Source organism: Camellia sinensis, chromosome 1, assembly GCF_055761805.1.
Source record: "Camellia sinensis isolate YWXY chromosome 1, ASM5576180v1, whole genome shotgun sequence".
Taxonomy (NCBI): domain Eukaryota; kingdom Viridiplantae; phylum Streptophyta; class Magnoliopsida; order Ericales; family Theaceae; genus Camellia; species Camellia sinensis.
In genome coordinates, this window is record NC_138961.1 from 4,949,238 (window position 1) to 4,974,563 (window position 25,326).

The window sequence follows — 25,326 nt, forward strand, 5'->3', positions numbered from 1 at the left end:
ATACAAGGAAAAACATAAATGGAAAATTTACTCAAGTTAAAAAGGATGCTCCAACCAAGAAAAAAAAATAATTAAAAAAAAATGACCCCGGACCATTCATCCAACTCAACAAACTAAATATATGGTTTTATAGACATTTCCATAATTTAATTTTGATTTCTGGTAAACAACCTAAACAAAGAATCAAATGTACATTACTTTTGAGATCAAATAGAGATTCAGAGTACAGAATTGCAAAAATGTATCAAATTCAGAGCTACATGACACAATTATGATAGATCTTTAAAATGTACTTTCATCATAAATATGATATGTGCACATTACATACATATTTTCCGCCTAGTTTGTTAATAGAATAGAAAGATAAGGGTTAGATTGAAAACTTTTAGAAGATGAAGGGGGTAAATTATATCAATTTTTAGTTTAAGGGGTGTAGCTTGCTTTTTGTGCTCCTTTCGGATACGATTAGCCCTACAGTTCGGACCCCCGTGGTTCTGAATCTATTTTCACAAGTGCAATGTGAAATAGATAAACAGAAATGAGTCCAAATCCGGAAAATCTTTCAAAAAATTGATTTTGAATAAAAAATGCCAAAAATGGACTGCTTTGCCAGATTATTGAGTCGCCACCTAAATTGTGATGCCCTAAAAGTCGGAAACATCAGATAATATATTAACCGTTAAATACAGGGTTTATCTAAGGTTACAAGAGTAGAAAACGTCACTAATGAGTCCTTTGGATAATAATCAAGCAAGATCCCAGGAAGGTTAGAGGAGTCAAAATAGCCTCCCTTCAAAGTCCAACCACTTTAGATAGAAAAACTACATTTTTGACAGATCTTGACAAGGTATTAACACAAGGCCTACATGAGTTGACGGGGTATAAGGATAGATTACAAATGTTATATATATACAAATTTCAAATCATGTCTTAAATACAACATGTGATCTATCACTTACAATCTCAAAACACGTTTACGAACTAGTTTCTAATCCCCCTAGGGTAGCCATACGTCCTCAAATGCTTCAGCATTGCCTTCGATTGGTCTAATAGTCTTCAATACCTGGCATGAAACGCCATGAGCTTTGAATTCCCAATAAACGCACATACACCCCGTCCCTTTTTCCCAATCCAATACACCATCATATTTACAACAAACAAGTAGTGAAGCATGATATTCAAGTCAATAACAACAATTTTAATAATAGAGGAAATGAATATGTCATTCAAATAAATAACAAAGGTTATAATGTTAGTGGTTAGTATTCTAGAAATCCCCCAAAGAGATTTCATCCTCCCAACCACAAGAATTGGACACCGGACTATTCAGAACTCCCCCTTTCCTGCTTTGTTGCAGAAATAACCTCGGATGCCTACCAATGGTTATATACCGCGTAGCGCCAACCGCAGGGCCTCAAAAGGGACAGCGAAAAGAAAACAAGTTTTATCACCCAGAATCCAACCTTATCCTTCCAAAAAGGTTTTATTTTCCTGAATGTCCCATCCAGACCCAACCTTATCTCGCCAACCAAACCATCGCAAAGAGTTCGAATACGTCCGTTCCATTCTAGGGTTTACGCGATAACCACTTGCGCAAGACTTAACCTTCAATTAGGGAGCACATCCCATCAATCCATACATAACACATTATCATCTCTTCAATATCCAAGTGATCGAAAACCCAATACTACCCCAATTAAGTTTCCCGTTGAGTTAAATGTTTTAAATTAAAGTTGGAACAACTTAACAAGGTAGTAATATCTACATAAACATGAACATCATCAATTGAAGAAGATAAGGAACATAACCATAACACATGCAATATCATACTAAGACATGATCACGTATTAATAAGCATATTCATGAACACAAGAGCATAAAACACCCATGTGTAGACGTTCTCGAACGTCTTGGGAAGGGAATCCCTCTTTGTTCATTTGGGCTCACTACAGTTCGGGCTTAATGTCACGGTCCTGTATCTAATCTTGCGGAGTGCAATGCAAGACTGATGAATCATCAAAGAGTCCAAATCCGGCAAATCGTTTTGAAAGAAGTGCCAAACATGGACTGCTTTGCCAGATACAGAGTCGCCACCTAAATATTTTATTTTGGGAAAATTTAGGAAACCCTGACTCATGCCTAAAGCCATGTGTCCGTCATCACCAAAGTTGCCTCGGCTCGGGAACTTGGGTACGATTGGAGAAAGTCACTTCGTGAGCACCCCCGCTCGCCCGATCAAAGATCGGCCTCTACTAACCATGATATCGAGTTTTGAAAACATTATGTGCTTTTATTCCGGTTTATTAGCCTAGGATTACTATGTGATGCGCATAGCACACAAGTATAGATTTGATCGCCTAAGTTGGAATAAAACATTTCATGTTTGTTTTTGAAAGCGGTTTGTTACTCGCAAGTAGGCTAAAATGCGGATTTTGCCACCCTCAAGTGGGCTTAGAAAACATGATGATTTGCCACTCTCAAGTGGGCTTAAAACTCGCAATCAATGAATTGTCCCAATTCAGGCAATCTAACCTTCACCCACAGGCGTTCAGGCAGTTATATCACATAAGCAAATAGCCTCATGATAAGCATGTTATCATGGCAGTCACTCACACGCATGCAAGGATGCTAAAGCATAAATACTTACCGAGTACTCCAAGTCAAAGAAAGAAGCTAATTAGAAATCATGCATGAATCCTAACTATGCTGAAATGCCTAATGCAACACATGCAAAAATGCAACTAAGATAAGCTCGGCTATTCTAAAATGGCATATGAAATGCAACAACTGATGCACGTATTCAACTCGGAATTGAAATACAATGCAGTTAGTATGATACGCCGAGCCCGGTGCATGCAATACAGATGAATGAATGCAAACATGCGAACATATAGATGCTAATTAAAACATGCCCTAAACTAACCATCATAAGCTGGTAAATAAAAGGGAGAAAGACGTGGGGTTGGAAGACATACATCACACACACGCACACTTATTACAACATTGCCCTCTCTCAGAGGGTCCGAATAAATAATACAGAACCGAAATGAATAACAACTACAGCTAATTATTATACAACACTAGCTAATTAACAAATTAACTAAGAAAGCGAGTAAACTAGAATGCAATGCTACATGAAGTAGACTGCCTCAGCTCTGTTCGGAATGATGAAGGATGTATGCATGCTCGAGTTGCCTTGTCGGGAAATCCATCGCAATGCCCCGATTTGCCTCTGTTTGCAATGGGTTCCAGAACACTGTACAAAGCTCCAAAAGGCTGCTGACCTGTTTTTGCTGTTGGTTTCCGGTTTGCTGCAACAGAGAGCGAGAAAGAGGCATGGCAAAGTATTTTCAACATATGTGTGCATGATCACTCTCCCCGTCATTGCATAGGCTCTAGGGAATGTGATCCTCGATCCTCATGCCACCAATCACGTATCTCGATACATGATGGCCGAGGAGTCGGGTTGCACGACTCGATGTAAAATGAATGCACATATAAACACAACAAGGCCTAAACTTCATCATGGCTAATCCGGAGTGTTGGCGACCGAGAATCGAGGCACGTTTCGTCACTTGGAGTACGAAACATCCCTCGTTTCCCGTGTTTGGACTAAGCCCTATTCCAAACACAATGCAATACACATGGCATGCATGAATACAACTCTAACACGCAACCTAAACATAATGCTACTAAATGATGCAAACATGCGAATGATGATATGCAAACACGCTACTAGCATGCATAATGTTATGGAATAATCAATGGCATACTCAATGCACACGAAAACTATATGGCATACGCAATGTTCACATAGAGACTAACAGTGAAATGATCAAGGCATACACAGCGCAATGATAAATCATGCAACAACACGGACTAAATGGCATATACAATGCAAGATGGACTTAAACCAAGATAGGTGAGCCTCAGCCACACCCAAATCAGTGGCCAAACATGATGAAAATGAGACAACAACATATACATAAACATGCACAATGCGAGGGACCAAACCTAAGGCACAAAGTGCAACTCTACTAAGGCATGGCAAGGGATGAAACATGGCATACAATCACACATTCTCCAGCTCTGAAATGACATACAAAGTGGTCCCGAATCATGTAAACGCCTCACACAATGCATGCTAGATGGCTCGAATACCGAAACTAGTGAAGTGCATTACACTAGAGGTATGCAAAGCAATGTACAAATGACCAAACCACCCCCAAACAGTCCCTATGCAGGTCCAAGACAGTGGGAAAATGGCCTAAAATGATGGCTCGAAGGGCATGGAAATGAAGCTCATTCAATGGTCCAAAAATGAAGCATATAAGCACAACTCTCAAACGCATTTAAAGAGTGGAAAACATGGGAATATGACATACATATAAGCTTTGAAATATGATGCACAATGGCCCCAAAATATGTCAAGGGCCCAAACAACGCATGCTAGTGGACCTGATATGCAAAGCTAGTAAGCTTGATTGAACTATGACCATATACAACAATGCATGCATGACCCAAAACACTTCAAACAGAGCTGAGGCAGCCTAAAATATGAATAAAATTAGTTCGGATCATGGCCAAAATATGCTAGGAAAGGGGGCCAAAATATCATGCAATATAAGCTAGTGAACCATGATTTACACTACAACCATATGAAGCACATGAGAGGCAACCAAATCAGTCAAAAACAGAATCATGGCATGCCAAATGAAGTCCAAAAATTCTGCCCGGGTTGCTTCTTCGTTATAAGAGGTTTGATAATCGAACTATCGGCACCATCAAAGTTTGATAATCAAACTATCGGCACCATCAAAGTCAAATCTCTCACATGAAGGCGCTGGATAAATAGATTCCTTGTACGATTTTCTAAAACAATTCACATGAAAAAAAGGATCAATGAAATCATACACATCTCTACTACTACTATGTAAAGCATGCGCAGCATGACAATAAGAAAAACCATTCAATTGCTATTCATGACAAGAACAAGTTCGTCTACTAATATCAACATAAAAAGAAATAGAAGAATGAACCTCAAGCACAGTATTACTAGCAACAATCACATCCCAAGACTTAGCTAGCTTCAAAGAGTCCACCAACTTTTTTTCCATAACTGGACACAATTTGGTAGTCCATCTTTTAGATTCAGCTCTCCTATTAGACAATTGAGTCATAATTTGAACCCTAATCATATCAACCATACAAGTAATAGGCAACTCACGGGCCCCACCAATCCAATTATTATAAGACTCAGCAGCATTAGATGACATATCACCATATCGTTTCCCTCTAAAAATTGAATTTGCCCACTTATCATTTTGCAAACTATCCAACATACTATCAACTCTACCATTCCCAGCAATACGCCTCAATTTCTCCATATAATGTTGGAAAGAAGCAATAGTTGATGCATAAGAACATTTAACTAATATTTTCATCAAAGTCAGCTTATAGTTAGTACAAAGTCCCACCAATTTGTCAATCAAATTTCTCTTCAAATGGTTCAAGCAATATGCATGATGTGCATTGGAAAAAACCACTGAAAGAGGGTCTAGCAATCCATGTTGACGGTCGGACACAAAGGTCAATCTCTGGCCTGAACCAATAGCTTTTAACAACTGACTTAAAAGCCACATCCAATTATCTTGATTTTTAGCATCAACAATCACAAAAGCCAAAGGAAACAGACTAACATGAAATTGCAAAAATTAGCAGACTCACAATATAATAACAGAAACCAAAATCCACCAACTACCAAAACACACTGACAAACCAAAACTATACTAACTACAAATAAACATATACCTTGATTACCATCCTTTGATGTTGCTACAAACAAATTCCCCTTATAACGCCCCTTCAAGAATGTACTATCAACAAATAACAACGGATGGCAAAATTGAAATCCATACAAACACCCATGAAATGCCATAAAAAACCTCCGAAAACACCCACTACTTTCATTCACATCTAATTCAAACACACTTCTGGGATTCGTTCTCATACTCTTCTCAAGGTACCATCGAAGTTGGTCAAAAGAAGATGCAAAATCACCAAACAACCCACCTCTTGCCTTATCAATTCCTAACCATGCAATTTAATCAGAAACATCTATATTATATTGCTTCTTCAACTTTTTTTTAACTTCGACAAGACGATTCAACGGATTATTACTAATATCATTATGCACAATATTAGAGACAAGTCTAGAACCAACCATTTGGCTACAAGATCTACGAGCAACAACCCCACAAGTATGCACATTATCCAACTTCATAATAAAAAAATACCGGAATTCATCAACACCCTTCCATGTACAAACCATTTATAACTCATAGTCGACTTCATCATACATTCAGTAATTACTCTCATTGCATCATTCTTCAAATAATTCACTACAAAACCATACTTAATTGCATACTTAGCCAATGCAATGTGGAACGTCGACACTCTATTGTCAAATTCTTGACCAACACTGTGTATAATCCCCTTCCAACTAGCAGGCAACAAACCACTAAAATCATCACAATCGTTAACCAAAGACTCACAAATTACAAAATCAATTCTAGAAGAATTATCATCAACCTTCACAATTCTCTTATCACCCACAACAACATCAACAACATGAGAACCACTAGAAGCTACCATTGACATCATATTCCCCAAATCATCATCACATTCAACAATACAATTCAAATATCGAGGAATAAAGAAAAATAAACAAAAGTTACCAACACTCAGCTTCTTGAATTTCGCACATATTTTCTCAATAACTTCATGATAACTACATCCCTCACTAATCTTAATAGCAGCACAAGACTTATTGTATTTACACATTAACATGAAACACCCTTCCATATTACAAATCACAAACCAACAAAAAATTGATCATAGAGTCCAAACTGCAAAATTATACAATTACAACATATCAGTATCAAAACTTCAGAATTCACAATTCCAAACTACAAATTCAAAATACATTACACTATACAACAAACAAAATCAAAAAAATCAAAATCATTACACTATATCACATACAAAAATCACAAAATCAATGTCAAACAAACAAAATTTATCACAAAACAAAGAACTATAACAACATTGACGAACACGAACCAGAGATCACGCGAATTTGCTTATCTATATATATACATATATATATGTATCGAGAGAGAGAGAGAGAGACAGACAGACAGACAGACAGACAGACAGATAGACACAAACACACACACACACACACACACAGTGCGTACGCAGAGATCGCCTATACACAAAAATTCAGATCGCACAAAGAGATCGACCTCACAAAGTCGAGATCGCAGACAACCTCACATAGGCGAGATCCACAATCTAAAATTTAATTTTTCACATATATATATATATCTCAAATCAAAGGGTAATACAGTCATTTAAAAAATAAGAAATAAAAAATGGGACCTTCTGGTATAAAACTTTAAAAATTGTGGATCTATTGGTCTATCAAAAATATATTGGGATTAGAAGGACATAGGGCTACATAGTAAGGCCTGATTTGGCAAATACTAAAAAATACAAAAAGTTACTAAAAAAATAAAAATAAGTTATCACTATTCACAAAAAAATATATATATAAAAAACCCCTTTACACAAGCCAAGTACAAGCCACTGTCAGTATTGAAGTGATGGTAAGTTATGGTCACGCGTAGGGGTGCAACTCGGGCGGGTTCGGTCAGGTTGGGGGTCTGCCCAAGCCCGACCCGAATTGTATTTGGCACTGCCCAAGCCCGCCCAAGCCCGACCATGAACCCGAACATTGTTGCCCAAGCTCGGCCCAAGCTTTGTATTTTGAACTCGGGTTGCCCGAATTGCCCGAATTGCCCGAGTTCAGAAACCTGTAGGTAGATCTAAGGGTAGACATAAAAGATGCTAATCTCATGGTAGAAAACTAACCAAAAAAAAATAAAAAATAAAAATTAAGACTAACTCTTTTACTTAATAGAAGACTAACAAAAAAAAAAATAAAAATAAAAATTAAGACTAACTCTTTTACTTAATTTATATATATTACATAATTTATTAAATTATATATATATTATATATTATATATTATATAATTTATATAATATATTAAATTGAATTCGGGTTCGGGTTGCTCGGGTTGGCCATTGGTTTTGCCCAAGCCCAGCCCGAATTGCAATTCGGGCATCAAAAATCTGCCCAAGCCCGTCCAAATTACAAGATATAGTTGCCCAAGCCCTAAAAAAACTCGGGCTGGGCTCGGGTTGAGCCCGCCCGAGTTGCACCCCTAGTCACGCGGGTGCACAAAAAAAATTGCACATGATGGTGTTGTTCGGCCCGTGAGGCCTATCACGGGTCCCGTTTTAATAATCTGAACTGTTCAATGTGTAGAACTCGTCAAGTACTATATGCTTGTAAAAAAATCACGTTGATTGGATATCAATAACTATATAATCAAATTAGTTTTATAAAAAAAAATAGACGGTGAAGAAATTAACGGTTGACAAAAAAACTAATCTGAGTAGATAACTATCGATATCCGACTAACATGATTTTTTATAGGCATATAATACTTGATGATTTCTACACATTGAACGGTTCCGATTATCAAAACGAGACCTGTGGTGGCCCCCACGAGCCGAACAACACATCCAGTTCGATCTCGAATCGTAGGCAATCTGTTCTTATACTTGTTTCCTACCCACCGTCTGGCTTCCTGGATAATCCAAGTTAGGAGGTAATTCATTGTAGTAAGGGTAAAATGATAATTTTGTTATTTTATATAATATTTTAATATACATTTCTTTATAAAAAGTTAAAAAATTATCTTAAATAATCATATATATATTTTTTATTTTTTAATTTAAAAAATTAAAACATACACTTATTTAGGAGAGACTCAAAGAATCCCTAATTTTCCTATAGCCTAGAAGTGTAACAAACCCAATATAATAATGGGATATTTTTGGGGAATATAAAATAAGCCGTATATGTATCGCAGCAACGCGAGACATACAATGCAAGGCGTAATTTGAAGAAAATCGATTGAAAGAAAGAACATCTTCAATTCAACCCTCCGCTCCTCATGTACATCTCTTCTTCTTTCTTCTTCTTCACGTCGCTGTTTATTTTTGGGGTTTTTTTTGTTTTCAGGCTAGGGCTGATTGCTTTTTCTTCGTGTTCAGCATTTTTGTTTTCCCGGTTTTTCCCCTTTAGGTTTGAGATCCTGGCCAATCTTCTCCGCCTCTTCTTAACAATAGAATTACAATTTCTGTATTTTTTTGTTGGTCTTATTTTTCTTGTTAATGATTAATTTTGGCCCTCTACTGAAGAATGAGTTATGGTTGTGATTTACAATGCTTATGAATTAGTTTGTCTATTTCTCTGAGAGTCGTTGTTATGGAATTAGCATTTTAAATCAGTTCTATTAACTGAGAAAGAATGTGCTGTGCTGTTGTAGACTGATAGTTTGTTATAATTTCAAATGTTTAATCCTTCAATTATTTGCCTTCATTCAATTATCAATTTCCTTCCTTCCTGTCAACCTTGTTTGTGTGCTCTTTGCTTTGGCCTATCTCACGCCACCTGGACTCGGTACGGTTGTTCTTCGCATATTCTCCTAATTGTCAAATAAGGGGATTTGGCTAGAAACTGTAAAAAAAAAAAAAAAAAAAAAATGGATACGGATTTAGGGACACCACATATTGCTTAATGTTAGCGTTAGTGAGCATGGCAAACAAATGAATCTCCTCATACCGACATTTATAATTCACAAATCTTCAAGTTTGTTTAGGTCAATTTGTGAATGTTTATCTGATTAATTTTGTTTTTTCAAAGATAGTTTTAATTAATTAATTTTTTATTATTCAATTGCATTCTCTCTGAATTTTGATAGTATTCATTAATCATATAAAAATTGTTATACATATTTTATTTCTTCTAGGATCTTACGATTCTTGATTTGATGATCCTATCTAGGCTGGTAGAATCCCAAAACAACAATTCAATTTTTTACAACCTTGCTTCCTGTTGATAAGGAGTCATGTTTCGTTTTTTTCGTGGTGGAGGTCAGTATCTGTTTCCTTTTGCCATCTCTCTCTTTTTTTCTATCTCGCTTTAAACATAATTTAATTATATTTTTTTTGCCTATTTCGATCTGTTTGTGCTTTTTGTTATCTGAAACCATTTGCTCAAAATGGTAGAGGTTTTTTTAAAAATTTCAGTGTCTTTTTGATCTTCTCACAAAAGGTACATGGCCTCTGTGTAAAACTTGCAGCATGTTGGAAACCAAAAATTAAAAACAAATATTGTTAGTTACTTTTTATGCTTGATTTATCACTAGTTTTACTTTCATCATTGACATTTCTTTCTCAGTTTGTGTTTGTGGATATATTTTAATAAAGGTTCTTTGTTGAACTTCTAAGTTTTTTACAACCTCAACCTACGTTGCAAATTGATGTTTTTATGCTTTAGTTTAACTAATTCATGTTATAGGTTAATTGTTTTTGATATTGTCTTTCCATGTTTTTCTTCTCAAATTTTTTGTTCTTGTCTTTTGCAGGAAAATCTTCTTCAGCTTCTTCTGGTTCAAAGAGTTTAGTGTGAACCATTTTTCTCATACTAAGCGAAGTTGCTTGATCGCTCCTAGTGACTTCCCTGCTTTTCATTTCTAAGGGAAGTAGCGATCGGCTTTCAGCAACTTCTCTAGCTTTCTTCCGTTTTATTTTACGGTTATAATATCTTGTTTACGTGTTTACCTTTATCCTTTTGTTCTTTGTCTTCGTAGTTACTAGAAAAGTTGCAGCCATATTGAGTTTATCAGCTCTAAGCAAGAACTTGGAAAATTTTCCAGGAACGGCGGAGCTATATCCATGTGACAATGTAGACAAAGAATATGAAGAGGTACAATTTTTCACAGTTCAATGTCATTCGGAATGGTTATTGGTGACATAGTAGTTGTTGGCTCTTTTCTTAGTTGAAGATGTGATGGTGCAGCCCTTGATTGGTTAGATGGCAATTATTGGATTTGGAAGCCAATGTTGAAGTCCACGGGTCCAAAGTCTTTTTGGTCCCATAATTGTACTTGGCAGTTTATTATTATTTTTTACTTGGATTTAATTGAATAAAGTTAGCCAGGAATATTAATTGGTTAGGTTTCCTAATTAGAATATAAGACTTTGGTTATATAAATATTAGGGTTTTGACATTGTAATATTCAGTTTTAAGAATACTATTTGAGAGTAAAACGCTGTGGCCGACTTTGAGTTCTTCTCCCTTTCTCTGCCCCGTCCTACACCAGGATGAGTCATAGGTTTATGGCTTAAATCCAAAGATTTAATTTTCCTAATGCAAAGATTTTAGTTTTATCTAAAAGAGTGTTTGGAGAGCTTTTATGTTTTCCTTTTCAATTTTCTTTTTAAGTACAGTGGCTGTACTAATATTTTTTCCTTTCTCTATTATGCAGTGCAAGAGCACAACTCTAACCAGTTATGATGCCAAACACTGTGAAAAAATTCGCAAAACGAAGGCATCTTGTCTTGAACGTAAGTGGGGTTTGTATGCATATCTATAAACTTTCTTGTTTCCTGTGAGGTGCCACTTTTGCCATTAAATATTAAAGAATAAAATGATGATTTCTTGGTGCTCTGCATTTTAATTATGCAAGAAACTCTATACTCTATTTCGTACAAACCAAGAGTTCCATACCAATTCTAAAAGGAAAACTAAGAAGGTTCAATCGTTGTATAGGATTGTATTTTAAGGTGTCTTTATCTATTGTAATATGACTTTTGATCCATTAAAATGCAAAATACCATGTTCTAAGGTTTTGGTTTTTGGGGGATTGTTCGTGGGAGTAGCACGTGTTGACAAAAATCATGTTCGTATTCGGCTGATCACTATTTTTTTGGGATGTCATTAGATGGTTGTAGGCCTTCCAATTTACTGTATTTATTGGATTCATTTTATTTTTGATTTTCTTGGGAGGCAATGTAGTCAATAAACTTGTTTGCTTTGAGTTCTTGTACAATGTAGACTGCTTTTGCTTTGAAATTATAGTTACTATTGCTTATCAAAAAAGCGGCTTGCATAAATTTCAATTATGAACTTTATTAAGGTTTCTCATGGGGCGGTGATGGATTAGTGGTAAAAAGAATCTCAGGATTAGGACTGGTGAAAGTTGGATCTTAAGGTTTAGAAAACATGTAATGCAAGCTATTTGGGTTGTGATTAAAGAAGTTTACTTTCTAAAGAGAGATAAAGAAACAAAGAGGAGACAACATGGTGTATTTTTGATGAATGGATACAACAGTGTGTAATATTAAGAAGGGAGAAAGTAAAAATGAGAAACCTATGGTGGGCTGAAATGATTAGGTTTGGAAACTAGACATGAATCCCAATTTATAAAGCTGTGATTAATGCTAACTTGTCAGGTGGTTTTCTGGTAATTCAATAGAGAATGCATTCTGAAAAATGTGGGCCAATTATTATTGATTCATAGTGTATGGGAATTTTGTATCCGGATTTAGGTTGAAACTTATTTGGTACTTAACCAAATCAACCAAACCAAACCTTTTGTCCCAATCAATTGGGGTCGGCTACGTGGGCCATATGCTTAAGTAAATTCATATCCTTCTTCACCATTGTATCACATGTCAATCTAGGTCTTCCACTCCCCATAGCATTTCCACTAGCAATAATCCTATTGCACTATCTTAGTGTTGCGTCTATCAACTTCGTTGTACATATCCAAACTATCTTAGTTTATTCATTTCTAACATTATCAGCTCCAATCATTGGAGCTAATAATGTTAGTAATTTGTAATTTTGTTGTAAACAAAACATCTTGAATTGAAAGAAAACTGCTGGCTTCGGGGTGGGGGGAGAGGTGTGCTACAATAATTACATAAAAATAACTATATTTGTGGAGACATCATGTAGGCATGCAAGCTTTGGCCTTTTAAACCATTGATAAGGTGGGTTAACGTTTCTTATGAGTTATAAAGGTTATTGATGGTCCTGTTTTATTCGATCAATATGGTTTGATCAGTCGGAAGTGAGACTTCTTGATGGTGTTTCTCCAATAGGAAATCTTCAGTTGCTTCAAGAACAGGAAAGATGGCTCGAGCTTGGTGATTTGGTTAGTGAAAAGTTGCAAAGGGGTGTTGATGGTTATGCATGAAGGCTTTATGAAGGATGATCTTGATCAAGAGGATTTTTGTGATGATGGCGGGGGTATTCAATCAATTCATGGGGAAGACATTGATGAAGGATATTTTGGTGGTTGTCAAGCACTGGCGAAATTTGGGGATTGTGGTGAATCTGATGACTTCTTAGATGAGTCTTTGGATGGCGATGATCACAACAAAAACTCGATCTCAGCGTTGCAAGAGTCCAACTTTGATACAGTGATTTTATTCAACAATGCTTTTGATCAAGAACAAGGGAAAAATCATTCATAAGGATTGATACAAAAAGGAAATGAGGGAACAAATGGTAATGGTGTTTTCACCGTTGAAATGGATCTTAGTGTATGCAAATCAAATGGGTATGATCATATGAGTACTTGGCTTTGAAGGGGCATTATTGCTTTCTATTTTTGATACTGAATCTTCCAATCCTCTGAGAGATGCTTGCATCGGGGCTTGAGATGATATACTTTTTCCTTGTAAGGATCTTATACTAGTTGATGGCTGCAATTCTAATGCTGCCGTTAGTTACTTTGGACTTATGGAAGGGGAATCTGGTAACCATGACGAGGAGGGAGGAAGGATTTAGGAGAGAGTGGGGTTTACCAGTGTTTGCAGCCCGAACAATCCTAGGTTAATAGCTTTCTTCTAGGAGGAGTTAGTTGCTCTTTGTGTTGCGTTCTCCCAGTTGGTGTCTGTGGTGACTTTAAGTTTAATATTACGGTAGTTTCAAAGAAGATCAGTGGGGATAAGTTACTTGAAGGATGAAGGATTTTGATATGTTCATTAGGAATTGTGATCTCAGTCTATCGCCAAACTTGTCTTTAAGGCGGCTGCAGGGGTGCACTTGTCATCACAGGTCCATAACCATTCTCCTACCAACTTCCTTGAGGATACCTGTACATTTAAAGTAAGTTAGTTAATATATATTTTTTGTGCGTGTGTGTGTGTTTTGTGTTAGTGGTACAAGAGAGTGGTGGTCGAGATTATGACAGGAAGAAGTCAACTTAGCCTGTTGGATAGGATCTTCATGATCACCTTGTAACTAAAGTTACAAAGATTGATTGGCCTCATATCTGAAAGAATCTTTAAGTTTTTAGGAAAGCAAAGATGAGTCACTGTAGCATATTCTATTAATGACTTATCCAACAGCCAGTTATCTGTCCAAAAGTGAGTTTAAGTTCCATCTCCAATAAGCCAACGAGAAATCTTAGTTAGAAGCTTATCATTGGAAATTCTTGCAGACTGAAGCTTGCAATAATTTTGACAAGGAGTGGCCAGCAAGAGGCTTTTGTTTAATATATATATTGGTTTGGGTTGACTGAGTTTTTTTTTTTTTTTTTTTGGTTTGGAAAAGCTTGTTTGTATTAATGTTAACACCGTATGCTGTAATTGGATTTCTCATGCTCTAAGTCATCAACATTTGTTTGATGGCACAAGTAGCTTAATTTTACCTCGTTGATCTTTATAGATGTCATATTTCAGTTATTTACGGTTTTTTTCCCCCCCAAATCTTAGGTGCTCAAAGATGGGAACAACATCTAAAGGGTAAGTTTGACATTTTGATTTCTTGCTACTGCTTATTTCATTTTCTAATTAAAGCTTTCAAACTTCTATAGTGGTGTTGATTTATGTTTATTCATTTTATTTTTATTTAGAAAATGTTTTGAAAGTTATAAATACACCCCTTGAGGTTCTAGAAAATAAATACTGCCCCTCGATGTTTCAAATCACATGACAATTCTTTGTTTGTCAACCTTTAGGTCAACTAGCAAAAGTAGATGATGTTAGTAATTTTATTTTTTGACATACCTAAACACTTTGCTCCTTTCTCTCTCTGTCTTTCCTATTCTCTTCCTTTCTCCCTCTCTTCCTCCCTCAACCACACCCTATTAGGAAAAGAAATGACTTTTTCATTTTATTTTCATTATTATATAAATTCATATACAACTCTGTTAATGATTGCAAATTGCAAACACCAGCAAGGCTACATCCTTGTGAGACAATGTATCGAACTTTTGGCAAGTATCTTCCAAGCCCCTTCAAACATTTTAAAATTCTTGTAAAATATGTAATATTTGCTCTTGGTTTTATAACTTGTAAACAGTTGGCCCCTCAAAAATCTCAATTTGCTTTAGTTAGGGTTATGATGCAATACACGTGGTGTATACCATATGCTAATTATGGTCTAAATTGGTGTTGGTTATGAGTCATCATGGTTTTTAGTTATAGGCCATTGTCTTAGTGAGGCTAACAAATTATTAAATAAAAATTGGTTAAGTCTAATTATTATGTTTGATTATGTGTAAAAGTGATTTTAGTTACAACTTATTGTAGTGACTTTGGTTATGACCAAATTGGTATTCGATGACTCAAGTTGGTGTTAGCTACGACCAGTATGGCTATAATCGTTGTGATAAAGTATTTAGTATATGTTATTATTTTTATTTTTTATTTTGTACATACTTTTTGTTTCATAAATGTCAAGTGTTTATTGTTTGATTTATTTATTTATTTTTTTGCGAATTTAATAATAATGTTCAATTCTAATTCTTATAAGTATTTTTTTTGATAAATAAGCAAACTTTATTGAAAAAACATGAAGATGATGCAAATAATACAAAACCAACTAAAAGACTAGTCAGCAAAACACATAGATAAGAGCAACACAAAACAGCTCCACAAGAGCATCAAAACAACTACTGAATCAAATCCTCTACGAAGTCAACAAAGATAGCACATTCGAATCAATTGATAACGATATCCAGCTATGCAGCACAGTGAACAAACGTTGTTCCAACCATGCCACCGAACGCATCTCTCCCATAAAACCCGTCTATTTCGCTCCAACTAAATCAGCCACATCAAACAATGTCCAGCCAACTTCTATGCTTTCCAATGCCGCCTCCCAACCCTACCCCCAGCCAACTTTGTAAAACCGCCAACACCGACCCTGGTTGAACGCAAACCAAACCAAACCAAACCAAAAATAACAACAATAAACATCCAAAGACGTAAAGCAACTGGGCAACATACAAGCAAATGATCCACTGTTTCCGCAACCCCTCAACACATGCAACACCAGTTCACTAAAATATGGCCACGGTGAATCAGATTATCAAACAATGATGTCTACACAAAGAAAGCAACCTTCGACAGACAACCTGCCACCCAAACACTCTTCCACGGGAATGGCACCCCAGCCCCTCCCGTAAGCATATGATAGAAGGAATACATCGAAAAAACCCCTTTGGTCTTCGGGCCATCCTAACTCAAACAGTCCTCACGATGCAATCCGACATTCCACACCACCTCCAACCCTTGCACTTGTACACAGGAGGCCACCGTTGCCTCCCGATCAACCGCAATGCGAAAAATCAATGAGAACCTCACCTCCAAAGCCAACTCTCCACACCATTGATCCCTCGCAAATCGAACTCGATCCCCCCATCCCTACTTTAAAACAAACCCTCTTCCAAAATTCCTCCCGACCTAACCAAATCCCTTTCCACAAACTCTGCCCGTGTGATTGCTTCACCTCCCCTGTACTCCAATCCCCCCTTGCTAACCCATATTTAGCCTCCACCACTTTTCTCCACAACTGCTCCCTTTCTACCCCAAACCGCCACAACCATTTTCCTAGAAGAGCCAAATTAAACAATACTAAACTTTGGTAAGAATTTAATAGAATAAATTTCGTAGTCAATTTTTTGTTGTATATATAATTTGGCCCCCCTAAACGAGATTTTCGGGTCTACCACTGACTGAAGTGTGTTCTTGGTGTGCATCTTTAACCTCATTGCCAAAATGCACTCACTTCTTGCTCAAATCCACACCAAACTAGTCACCAACAACACAATGTGTTCACCACTGAACTAGTCACCAACAAGCGTGTTTTGTCTAACACCGAGACGCTTTGGATACTCCTAAAAGTGTGTCTGACACTTCATCTTGTTTTAATTAAAAATTAAATTTATAATATCAGACATTTAACCAACATAATGCAAACACTTTTGGTGACGTTTATTGCATTGCTTATTCAAGTCCTACGTGATGAACCCCTTTATATAACAGTGTTCTGCATTCGTTATTATGTAATTCTCATGTGAATGATATCTTGATATTCAAACTCTGAAATGTATTGTTTTTTTTTTTATTGTAATTAGAGTTATGTTATATTTTTTTAATTCTTTGAGTAAATTATTTGTATATATGACCAGTGTTTTAAAAGGCTCTATGCGCACCGAGGTGATAAGGTCTTCTATAGCTTAAGTGTGAGGTGCGAGGCGAGGCGTGCGCCTCACCAAGGTGAGGCATAGTAGTAGAAGAAAAGCAAAATTATTAAATTGGCAAATTTTTCAACATAACAAATATATATAGAATTCCAAAAATAACAAAGCAAGCTTCACCATTACAAATGATTGATAAACATAACATTCAATCTTCTAAAAATTAGAAATATAATATCCAACAAAAGATATAAAGTATTACATTCTTATGCACCAAAAACCTAAACTTTTAAGATCATCCACATAAAGTTCAAAACAACTAAGCTTCTAGTTTGCAGTTCAAACAAGAAATAAAAAGCACTAAATCAATAGTTGGAATAAAAAAATAAGTAAAGCCCATGAAGGCCACGCTTCACGCCTCGAAAAAAAAATCCGTGCCTGCGCCTCGCCTTGACTAGTTTGAAGCGCAAGGGTGCGCCTCATTGTGCCTCGCGCTTATGCGCGCCTTTTAAAACACTGCATATGGCGCATAATAAATTTGTAAAAAATATAAAATTTTAACGTTTTTCAAAAATGTCGCGTTCTACATTTTTTGAAAATTGGAATGTTGGCACATCTGTCTCTGTGCTATTTAGGTTCCAACAACTTCATCTCATGAGAAAATAGTATGTGTTCAGCCAATTGTGGATGGTGGTATGATAAAGTGGGAGAAAATGAAAAGGAACAAAGGGGGATTGAGGACAAGTTGAGAGAGAAGCCAGTGTAGAGGGCAATTGTTCCAGCTTTTCTTGTCCATGGCTGCAAAAGGGTATCTGTTGAGCATGCGAAGGGGTGGGGGTGGCAAAGGAGAGTGGATGAGGGTGGACATGGGTTTGCATAATGGAGGAAGGAGGTGTAGGTATTAGGGTAAATTTATTTAGGTATTGGAGGGTGATTAGGTAATTTACATTATCTATTAATTCTATTAATTTAAGAGACAATCGTTGACAGGGGATATTTGAAATTTGTCAAATTATGAGAAAATTTGTACTTTTGATAGACCTCAGTGGTATATTTGTAATTTAACCCAAAACAATTTGTTATATACATGGTTGAATTGTGTTGGATCTTGCTTTTTAATGCAGAATATAAGGAATCTCTCCAGAAAAAGGCAACTGCTGCAGGTTTTGACCGTCCTATAGATTACTTGTGGCATGAAAGGGAAAAGGACCCTCTATACTGCAGAATATCTTATGAGATTTACAAGAAGGTAAATTGTGTTTATTTTAGGAGCTTGTACATATTTGTTCATGTGATATAAATAACCGTTTCTTGCTTTTTCTACTTGAGAATGAATAACATGGACTAATTATTTAAATTATCGATTGTGTTTTTACTAAACAAGTTGTTAGTGTTACATAATCACGAGGTTGTCCAGAGTTATAACATTTGTTTTTCCTTTTCTTCAATCATGCAGTGCCTTAGCGAGAACGAGAAAGAAACGTGTGAATACATGCGCAACAATTGTCCCCAATTTAAATAGGCTACTAAATGTTGTGATGTTGTTCACAACTACTTGATGAATGTCTGAACCACACTGAAATCTATAAATTATGCATCTGATCGGAGACTATTGTATCTATGGATGGAGTAATTATCCAGTTCAACCAATGCTTCATTTTAAGTAGTTTTGCTAGTTAAGAGTTTGGTGTGATATGTTAATATTTATATTATTTGTGTGATATATATCTAAAGGAGCTGGAATGAGCCAAAATTTTCTTGCTCTGGCTAAATTAGGGTGTGCAAGTGAGAGATGTCAGCAATTATATTTCATGTCTTGTGAAATGCTTTGTAATTTAAAATATCGTGTTATGGTTCAGCAGACAGATATATGTTGCTTGCAATAAGCTTCCGGTTAGATGAGGTTGGACAAGTTTGTGTATGTAAAAATATGTTGCATGCCTAACAGCCTAACCCTGTAATAATCTTCAGAATTCATCCTGGATATGTTACACGCTTGGTGGCAGAGCTCAATTAATTTTTACAATGTTGAATAGTCAACTATGCACAACCATATATGCATTTTTATTTTTATATTTTTATATTATTTGTTTTGTTGGGAGGGTTTAGGAAATTTTGTTAGAGAAAGAAAAGTGGTGATGGTTGGAGAGATGGTGACTCACAAGGGAGGCTGTGATGGAGGGGATGCACTGGAATAGTACAGAAAGAAATGGAGGCGGTGGGAAAGGGGTGGAGGAAGTGGGTGAGGGAGGTGAAAGTGTGGTGATGTGGGGGTGGCAATGCAAATTCTAAATACACTCAAAATCTCTATATGCTCATAATATGGATCGTAAATTTATAATTTTTATGTTTGTTGGCGGTGGGACAAAGGTGAAAGTGAAGGCGGTGTGGTGATGGCGACGAAGATAGTGATTGTGGTTGTGGTGGTGTTGGTGTGATGGTGGAGGTGTTAGTGGTGGAAAAATGTGATTATAATAGTAAAATTTTAATTCGAAAAATATTTTTATTCTATTGATCATAAAAAATATTTTTCATCGATATTTATTTTACATTGTACTAAATATTAAAAAATGTAAAATATATTTTTTGTCCATAGAAAGGATTTTTTACCCTTAATCAGTCCAATCCATTCTCTTCAACTACAACCTCTTATGATTGAAATGATTGTAATGCATTTTAACATGTCTAAGGAGTCAAAAAGCACCAATCTAATGATTGAAAATAAATGTAGTGCTTAAAACAATTTCAGCAATATCATATAAAAAAAGGTGTTGAGTTAATATAACGAAGAGGGTTAGCAATATAATATGAGTAATGCTATATGTATTAATTAGTCTATTAAGCCCTTATTGGAATTTTTTCTCTTTTTAGTTAGAAAAAAAATACATTTTAAACTTTTGAATAAGTTTTATTTGTTGATACTTTTTAAGAACAAATTTTAATTTTAATTTATATGCACTTTTATATTTTTATGTGTAACTATTATATGAAGTTTCATAATTTCTTATTTATTAATATTGTAACCAATTATTCATACATATTTACACAAAACTAATTTTAAAACACAATCTGATAAAATTAAGAGTCTTGCTAATGATGGTTCATTATACGTTCGTTAAAAATCAAATAATATATAAAAAAAATTAGAAATTCATACATTAAGGTATTTTTATACATTTGTTCTATATACAAATATCAACATTTTTTAAACCAAACCAAACCAAGCCTTAAGTCCCATCAAATGGGGTCGGTTACATGAATCCTTCTTCTCCACGCGGCCCTATCAAAGGCCATTTCATTAGTCAAATTAAGTAGATTCATATCTCTATTTATAACGCTAGTCAACGTTAATTTAGGCCTATCCCGTTCCCTAACACTTCCATCTACCGTTACAGCATCGCATCTCTTCACTACTGCCTCTGTTGGTCTCTGTTGAATATGACCAAACCATCTCAAACGTTTCTCTCTCAACTTATCTTCTATCGGTGCTACTCTTACCCATTCTCGAATACACTCATTCCTAATCCTGTCTTGTCTAGTCTTACCACACATCCACCTTAGCATCCTTATCTCAGCCACACTCATTTTATCTACATGTTGTTTCTTGGTTGCCTAACACTCCGTCCCATACAACATAGCTGGTCTAATAGCCGTTCTATAAAACTTACCTTTTAGTCTAGTGGGTATTCGTTTATCGCACAATACCTCAGACGCACTTCTCCACTTACACCATCCCGCCTTAATCCTATGGGTCGCATCTGCATCAATCTCTCCTGCTGTTGTGATAATCAATCCTAAATAACGAAAATGTTCACTCTTAGGCAGTTCTTGGTTCTCAATCTTCACTTCTCCTCTGCTTTCATTGTTACTGTTACTAAATTTACACTCCATGTACTCTGTCTTAGTTCTGCTTATCCGGAATCCTTTAGATTCAAGAGCTTTTCTTCAAATCTCCAACTTTGTGTTAACTCCTTCTCTAGTCTCATCCACTAACACAATATCGTTTGCAAAAAGCATACACCATGTCACGTCATCCTAAATATTTATCGTCAACTCGTCCATAACTAAAGCAAAAAGATAAAGACTTAAGGTAGATCCTTGGTGTAACCTTACAGTGATAGGAAATTCATTTGTCTCTCCAGCTGGCGATCTAATAGTGGTCACCACCCCTTCATACATGTCCCTAATCACGTCAATGTATCCTTTTGTCACCCCTTTCTTCTCTAACACCCACCATATTATATCTCGGGGAACTTTGTCATATGCTTTCTCAAGGTCGATAAACACCATATGAATGTCTCTTTTCTTTTCTTTATACTTTTCTATTACTCTCCTCAAAAGACAGATCGCTTCCATTGTTGACCTACCAGGCATAAACCCAAATTGATTCTCTGACACCTCTGTTATGTCTCGCAATCGGCGTTCCATCACCCTCTCCCATACTTTCATTATATGACACATTAGCTTGATTCCTCTATAGTTGTTACAATTCTGGACATTACCTTTATTCTTATAGATTGGTACTAAAATACTCTTCCTCCACTCATCTGGCATGTTCCTAGTCAACAAAATTTTGCTAAACAACCTAGTCAACCAAGCAACTCCCTTTTTACCCAAACACTTCCAAGCTTCAATAGGGATATCATCGGGTCCTAAAGCCTTATTTGATTTCATCTTCTTAAGTGCAATCTCCACTTCAAAGTTCCTAATCCTGCGATAGAACCTATAGTCTTGGTTTATCGTATTACTGGATATTTCTTCCCCTATTGTCGTACTTCCATGTTTCTCATTTAGCAGTTTCTCAAAATAATTCTTTCATCTTTCCTTAATCTCATCATCCTTCACCAATACCTTAGAATCCTCACTCTTGATGCACTTTACTTGATTAAAATCTCTTGTTTTCCTCTCCCGTAGCTTAGCAAGTTTGTATACCCCCTTCTCTCCCTCCTTACTATCTAGTCTAGTGTATAGGTCATCATGAGCTTTCAACTTAGTCTCTCTCACTACTTTCTTGACCTCCTTATTAGCCAATCTATAGCTCTTAAGGTTTTCCTTAGTTCTATCATTCTGTCACTTTTTGAAGCACTCTTTTTTTGCCTTAACTACTGCTTGAACCTCTTCCCTCCACCACCAAGTTTCCCTAGAGCTGGGTCCCATTCCTTTTGACTCTCCAAGCACTTCCCTTGAGATTCTCCTCATACAATTGGCCATCGAATTCCACATAGTGTTAGCATCACCTTCTAAGTCCCAAGTACCTTCCTTATCCATTCGATTCTTAAATATTTCTAGTTTATCCCCCTTTAGGTCCCACCATCTCATCCTACGACGCCCACCATCCTTCCTAGCTTGGTATTGCCCTATAAAACATAAATCTAGTACCAAAATCCTATGTTGAGAGACCAGACTCTCTCCAGGAATCACCTTACAATCATTGCATTTTAGGCAGTCTACTTTTCTCACTAAGAAGTAATCTATTTGGCTCTTAACTAATCCACTCTTGAAGGTTATCAAATGCTCCTCCCTCTTCTTATACATAGTATTGGCCACCACCAGGTTAGAAGCCAACGCAAAATCTAAGATTCTCTCTCCAACCTCATTTCTGTCACCAAAACCGTATCCACCATGCACCCTTTCATAACCTAGTTTATCTATGCCCATATGGCCATTAAAATCTCCACCTATAACCAGGTTCTCTCCTACGGGTATCTCCTGTAAGATCTCATCCATTTGCTCCCAAAAATCCCTCTTAGTCTGATCATCTAACCCTACTTGAGGGGCGTAAGCGCTAATAATGTTCACTATATTCCCTCAAATAACTAGTTTAACTAGCATAATCCTATCTCCTTTCCTAGTGACCGCCACCACACTTTCCACAAGACCCTTGGCAATTATGATTCCTACCCCATTCCTGCGTCTATCCTTACCACTATAATAAAGTTTAAAACCAGTATCCTCAATTTCCCTAGCTTTCTCTCCCGTCCACTTTGTTTCTTGTATGCAAGCTATACTAACTCTCCTCCTAATCATAACATCTACCAATTCCATTGTCCTACCAGTTAAGGTTCCTATGTTCCAAGTGGCTACCCTAAACCTATAGTCTTGGACTAGTTTCTTTACCCGCGCTCGTCCAGAAAAATACGGAAACCTTTGCCCATTTTTCACCGCACCCAGGCGTCGATGCGGCGCCCCTTGCTCACTTTTCGAAACACCCGGAGGCAGGCACAATGCGTCACTTGTGTTTGGAAAGATAGTTGAATTTTTTTGTAGTTAGATATGATGTTTGTGAGAGAAAAAGTAAAATGATTATAGATTTGATGTGATATTTTTCTTATTAAATATTTTAACCAATTTTATCTTTTTTGTCATTGTTGTTGTTGTAGATTTTAGCCCAAAAGTCGAAAAAAAAAAAAAACCATTGCCAATGAAACTATGCCTTTTTGCTAGAAACTTTCAAATGTTGCTACGTGTCCATGTAACAATCTGTCATGTGTCTTCTCCAAGTTATGTGTCCTTTTATTTTATTTATTTATTTTTTGGCAGTATCTCATTCTCTTTCCGTGGTTGATTTGCAACTTTTCGTCTTCACATGAATTAAGCTATTGCACTGTTCATTTTCATATTAATTAAACTATTACATCTTTATTAACTTTGCATCTATTCATCTTGCTCTTATATGTAATTTTCTTATTTGATTGTTTACAAGTCTTGATTTCCAAGTTGTCATATTAATAGTTGCTTTTTAAATTGTATAAATTTTTAAAAAGAAGTCTACTGTCTTATTACAAAGTGTCACAGGATTTTTTTTTGACACACAATTTACTGCCTAACACTAAGTTGTAGTATTAAAGTCTCAGATAACAATACTACCAGTATGAGTGTCAAGGGTCCAAGTTGGATAGGTAATGTCATGAATTTGTTTCTGATTAAATTTTATGTGACATGGTTCCAAATTTTATTTTAGTCCAAATTTCACCCATGGTACCACCCGTCCTTCCCCGCCACCCCAATCACCAAACCCATCCCACAACCATTTATTTCTCTCCAAAATCTTTGCGTCTCACTCTAAAAATATATCTTCAGTTCACCCACAAAGAGAATTCATTGACTGATTACATGTCGAAGGCCCAAAATTATCAACATGAATATACTGTTATGTGCGGCTGTAGCAGAGCTGGTGTTCTTGTTCTTCTGTTTACCTATTTTTGCTAGGAAGGAAAGATAAAGAAAAACAGAGTTGCTGGGAAAGAGTTAGGAACAAGGAAATCAAAAAGAAAATGGGTTTGCTTCGTGGGAAACCTAATCCTCCAATATCACACAAGTGTGGAATAAAATTCTGGATGATTATTTCCAACTGAGATTAGTACAATAAATAGGAATAAAGTGAACTAATCTGCTAAAGTTCAACAGCCAATATCACACTAAAATAGGAACAAACCCACTATCTCACTAAACTTGGAACAACCCAACAAAATAGGAACAACCTAACAGAAAATCTGATAAACATGAATATGAAATTTAAATTCTCCTAATGTCAAGTAAAGACTTATTCAACTAATTTATTGCAACTAAAGTCTTGCTCGCAAACAGAACTCAGCTAAATTTTCCCATGTGACGTCGGAAGGTGACAATCCTTGCCAATGAACCAAAACTTCTTCTCTGTTTTTCTTCTTTCATTGATTGAGGATAGTTTTCTGCAAAGGGACAATTGTATTACTCTCTTCAGGAATGATGGGAAGAGAATCCAAAGTTTCTACATTCATCCTCACCTTCTTTTTTAGTAAAGAGACACGGGACACCAGATGAAGCCTTGAGTTTTCTGGTAGTTTGAGCTTGTATGCCACTGGTCTAATTTTATCAAGAATTTCAAAGGGTCCATAATATTTGGGTGATAGCTTGAGATTTCTTCG

General features: G+C 36.2%; 2 protein-coding genes across 7 annotated transcripts; one reads left to right on the top strand and one right to left on the bottom strand.

Moving 5' to 3' along the window:
- Positions 1-4,976: 4,976 nt before the first annotated feature.
- On the bottom strand, positions 4,977-6,864 carry LOC145822572 (uncharacterized). Its single transcript, XM_082920108.1, has 4 exons — positions 6,373-6,864; positions 6,181-6,277; positions 5,946-6,090; positions 4,977-5,694 (listed from the first exon to the last, which is right to left on the bottom strand). The coding sequence occupies exons 1-4, from the start codon at positions 6,862-6,864 to the stop codon at positions 4,977-4,979; spliced, it is 1,452 nt and encodes a 483-aa protein (XP_082776234.1).
- A 2,029-nt stretch (positions 6,865-8,893) lies between these two features.
- LOC145789264 (uncharacterized) lies at positions 8,894-19,191 on the top strand. Of its 6 annotated transcripts, none has more exons than XM_082871309.1 (8): positions 8,894-9,090; positions 9,982-10,070; positions 10,565-10,597; positions 10,790-10,905; positions 11,468-11,546; positions 14,709-14,738; positions 18,544-18,668; positions 18,876-19,191. In XM_082871309.1, exons 2-8 carry the CDS (start codon positions 10,046-10,048, stop codon positions 18,939-18,941), a joined length of 474 nt encoding a protein of 157 aa, XP_082727435.1. In that variant the 5' UTR covers positions 8,894-9,090; positions 9,982-10,045; the 3' UTR covers positions 18,942-19,191. The 6 variants fall into 6 exon arrangements, with proteins under 6 accessions (XP_082727435.1, XP_082727450.1, XP_082727454.1 ...); XM_082871314.1 differs by having other exon boundaries at positions 8,953-9,090; positions 9,947-10,070; XM_082871322.1 differs by lacking the exon at positions 8,894-9,090 and adding an exon at positions 9,187-9,219.
- The last annotated feature ends 6,135 nt before the right edge of the window (positions 19,192-25,326 follow it).

Excerpts from the sequence above, each read along its gene's own strand:
- LOC145822572 (XM_082920108.1), bottom strand. The coding sequence starts at position 6,864 with ATGGAAGGGTGTTTCATGTTAATGTGTAAATACAATAAGTCTTGTGCT. Across the intron at positions 6,278-6,372 it reads TGAAGAATGATGCAATGAGA|TTGGATAATGTGCATACTTG; the intron begins GTAATTACTGAA and ends TTTATTATGAAG. Across the intron at positions 6,091-6,180 it reads TATTGTGCATAATGATATTA|GAATTGATAAGGCAAGAGGT; the intron begins GTAATAATCCGT and ends TTGCATGGTTAG.
- LOC145789264 (XM_082871309.1), top strand. The coding sequence starts at position 10,046 with ATGTTTCGTTTTTTTCGTGGTGGAG. Across the intron at positions 14,739-18,543 it reads ATGGGAACAACATCTAAAGG|AATATAAGGAATCTCTCCAG; the intron begins GTAAGTTTGACA and ends TTTTTAATGCAG. Across the intron at positions 18,669-18,875 it reads CTTATGAGATTTACAAGAAG|TGCCTTAGCGAGAACGAGAA; the intron begins GTAAATTGTGTT and ends TCAATCATGCAG.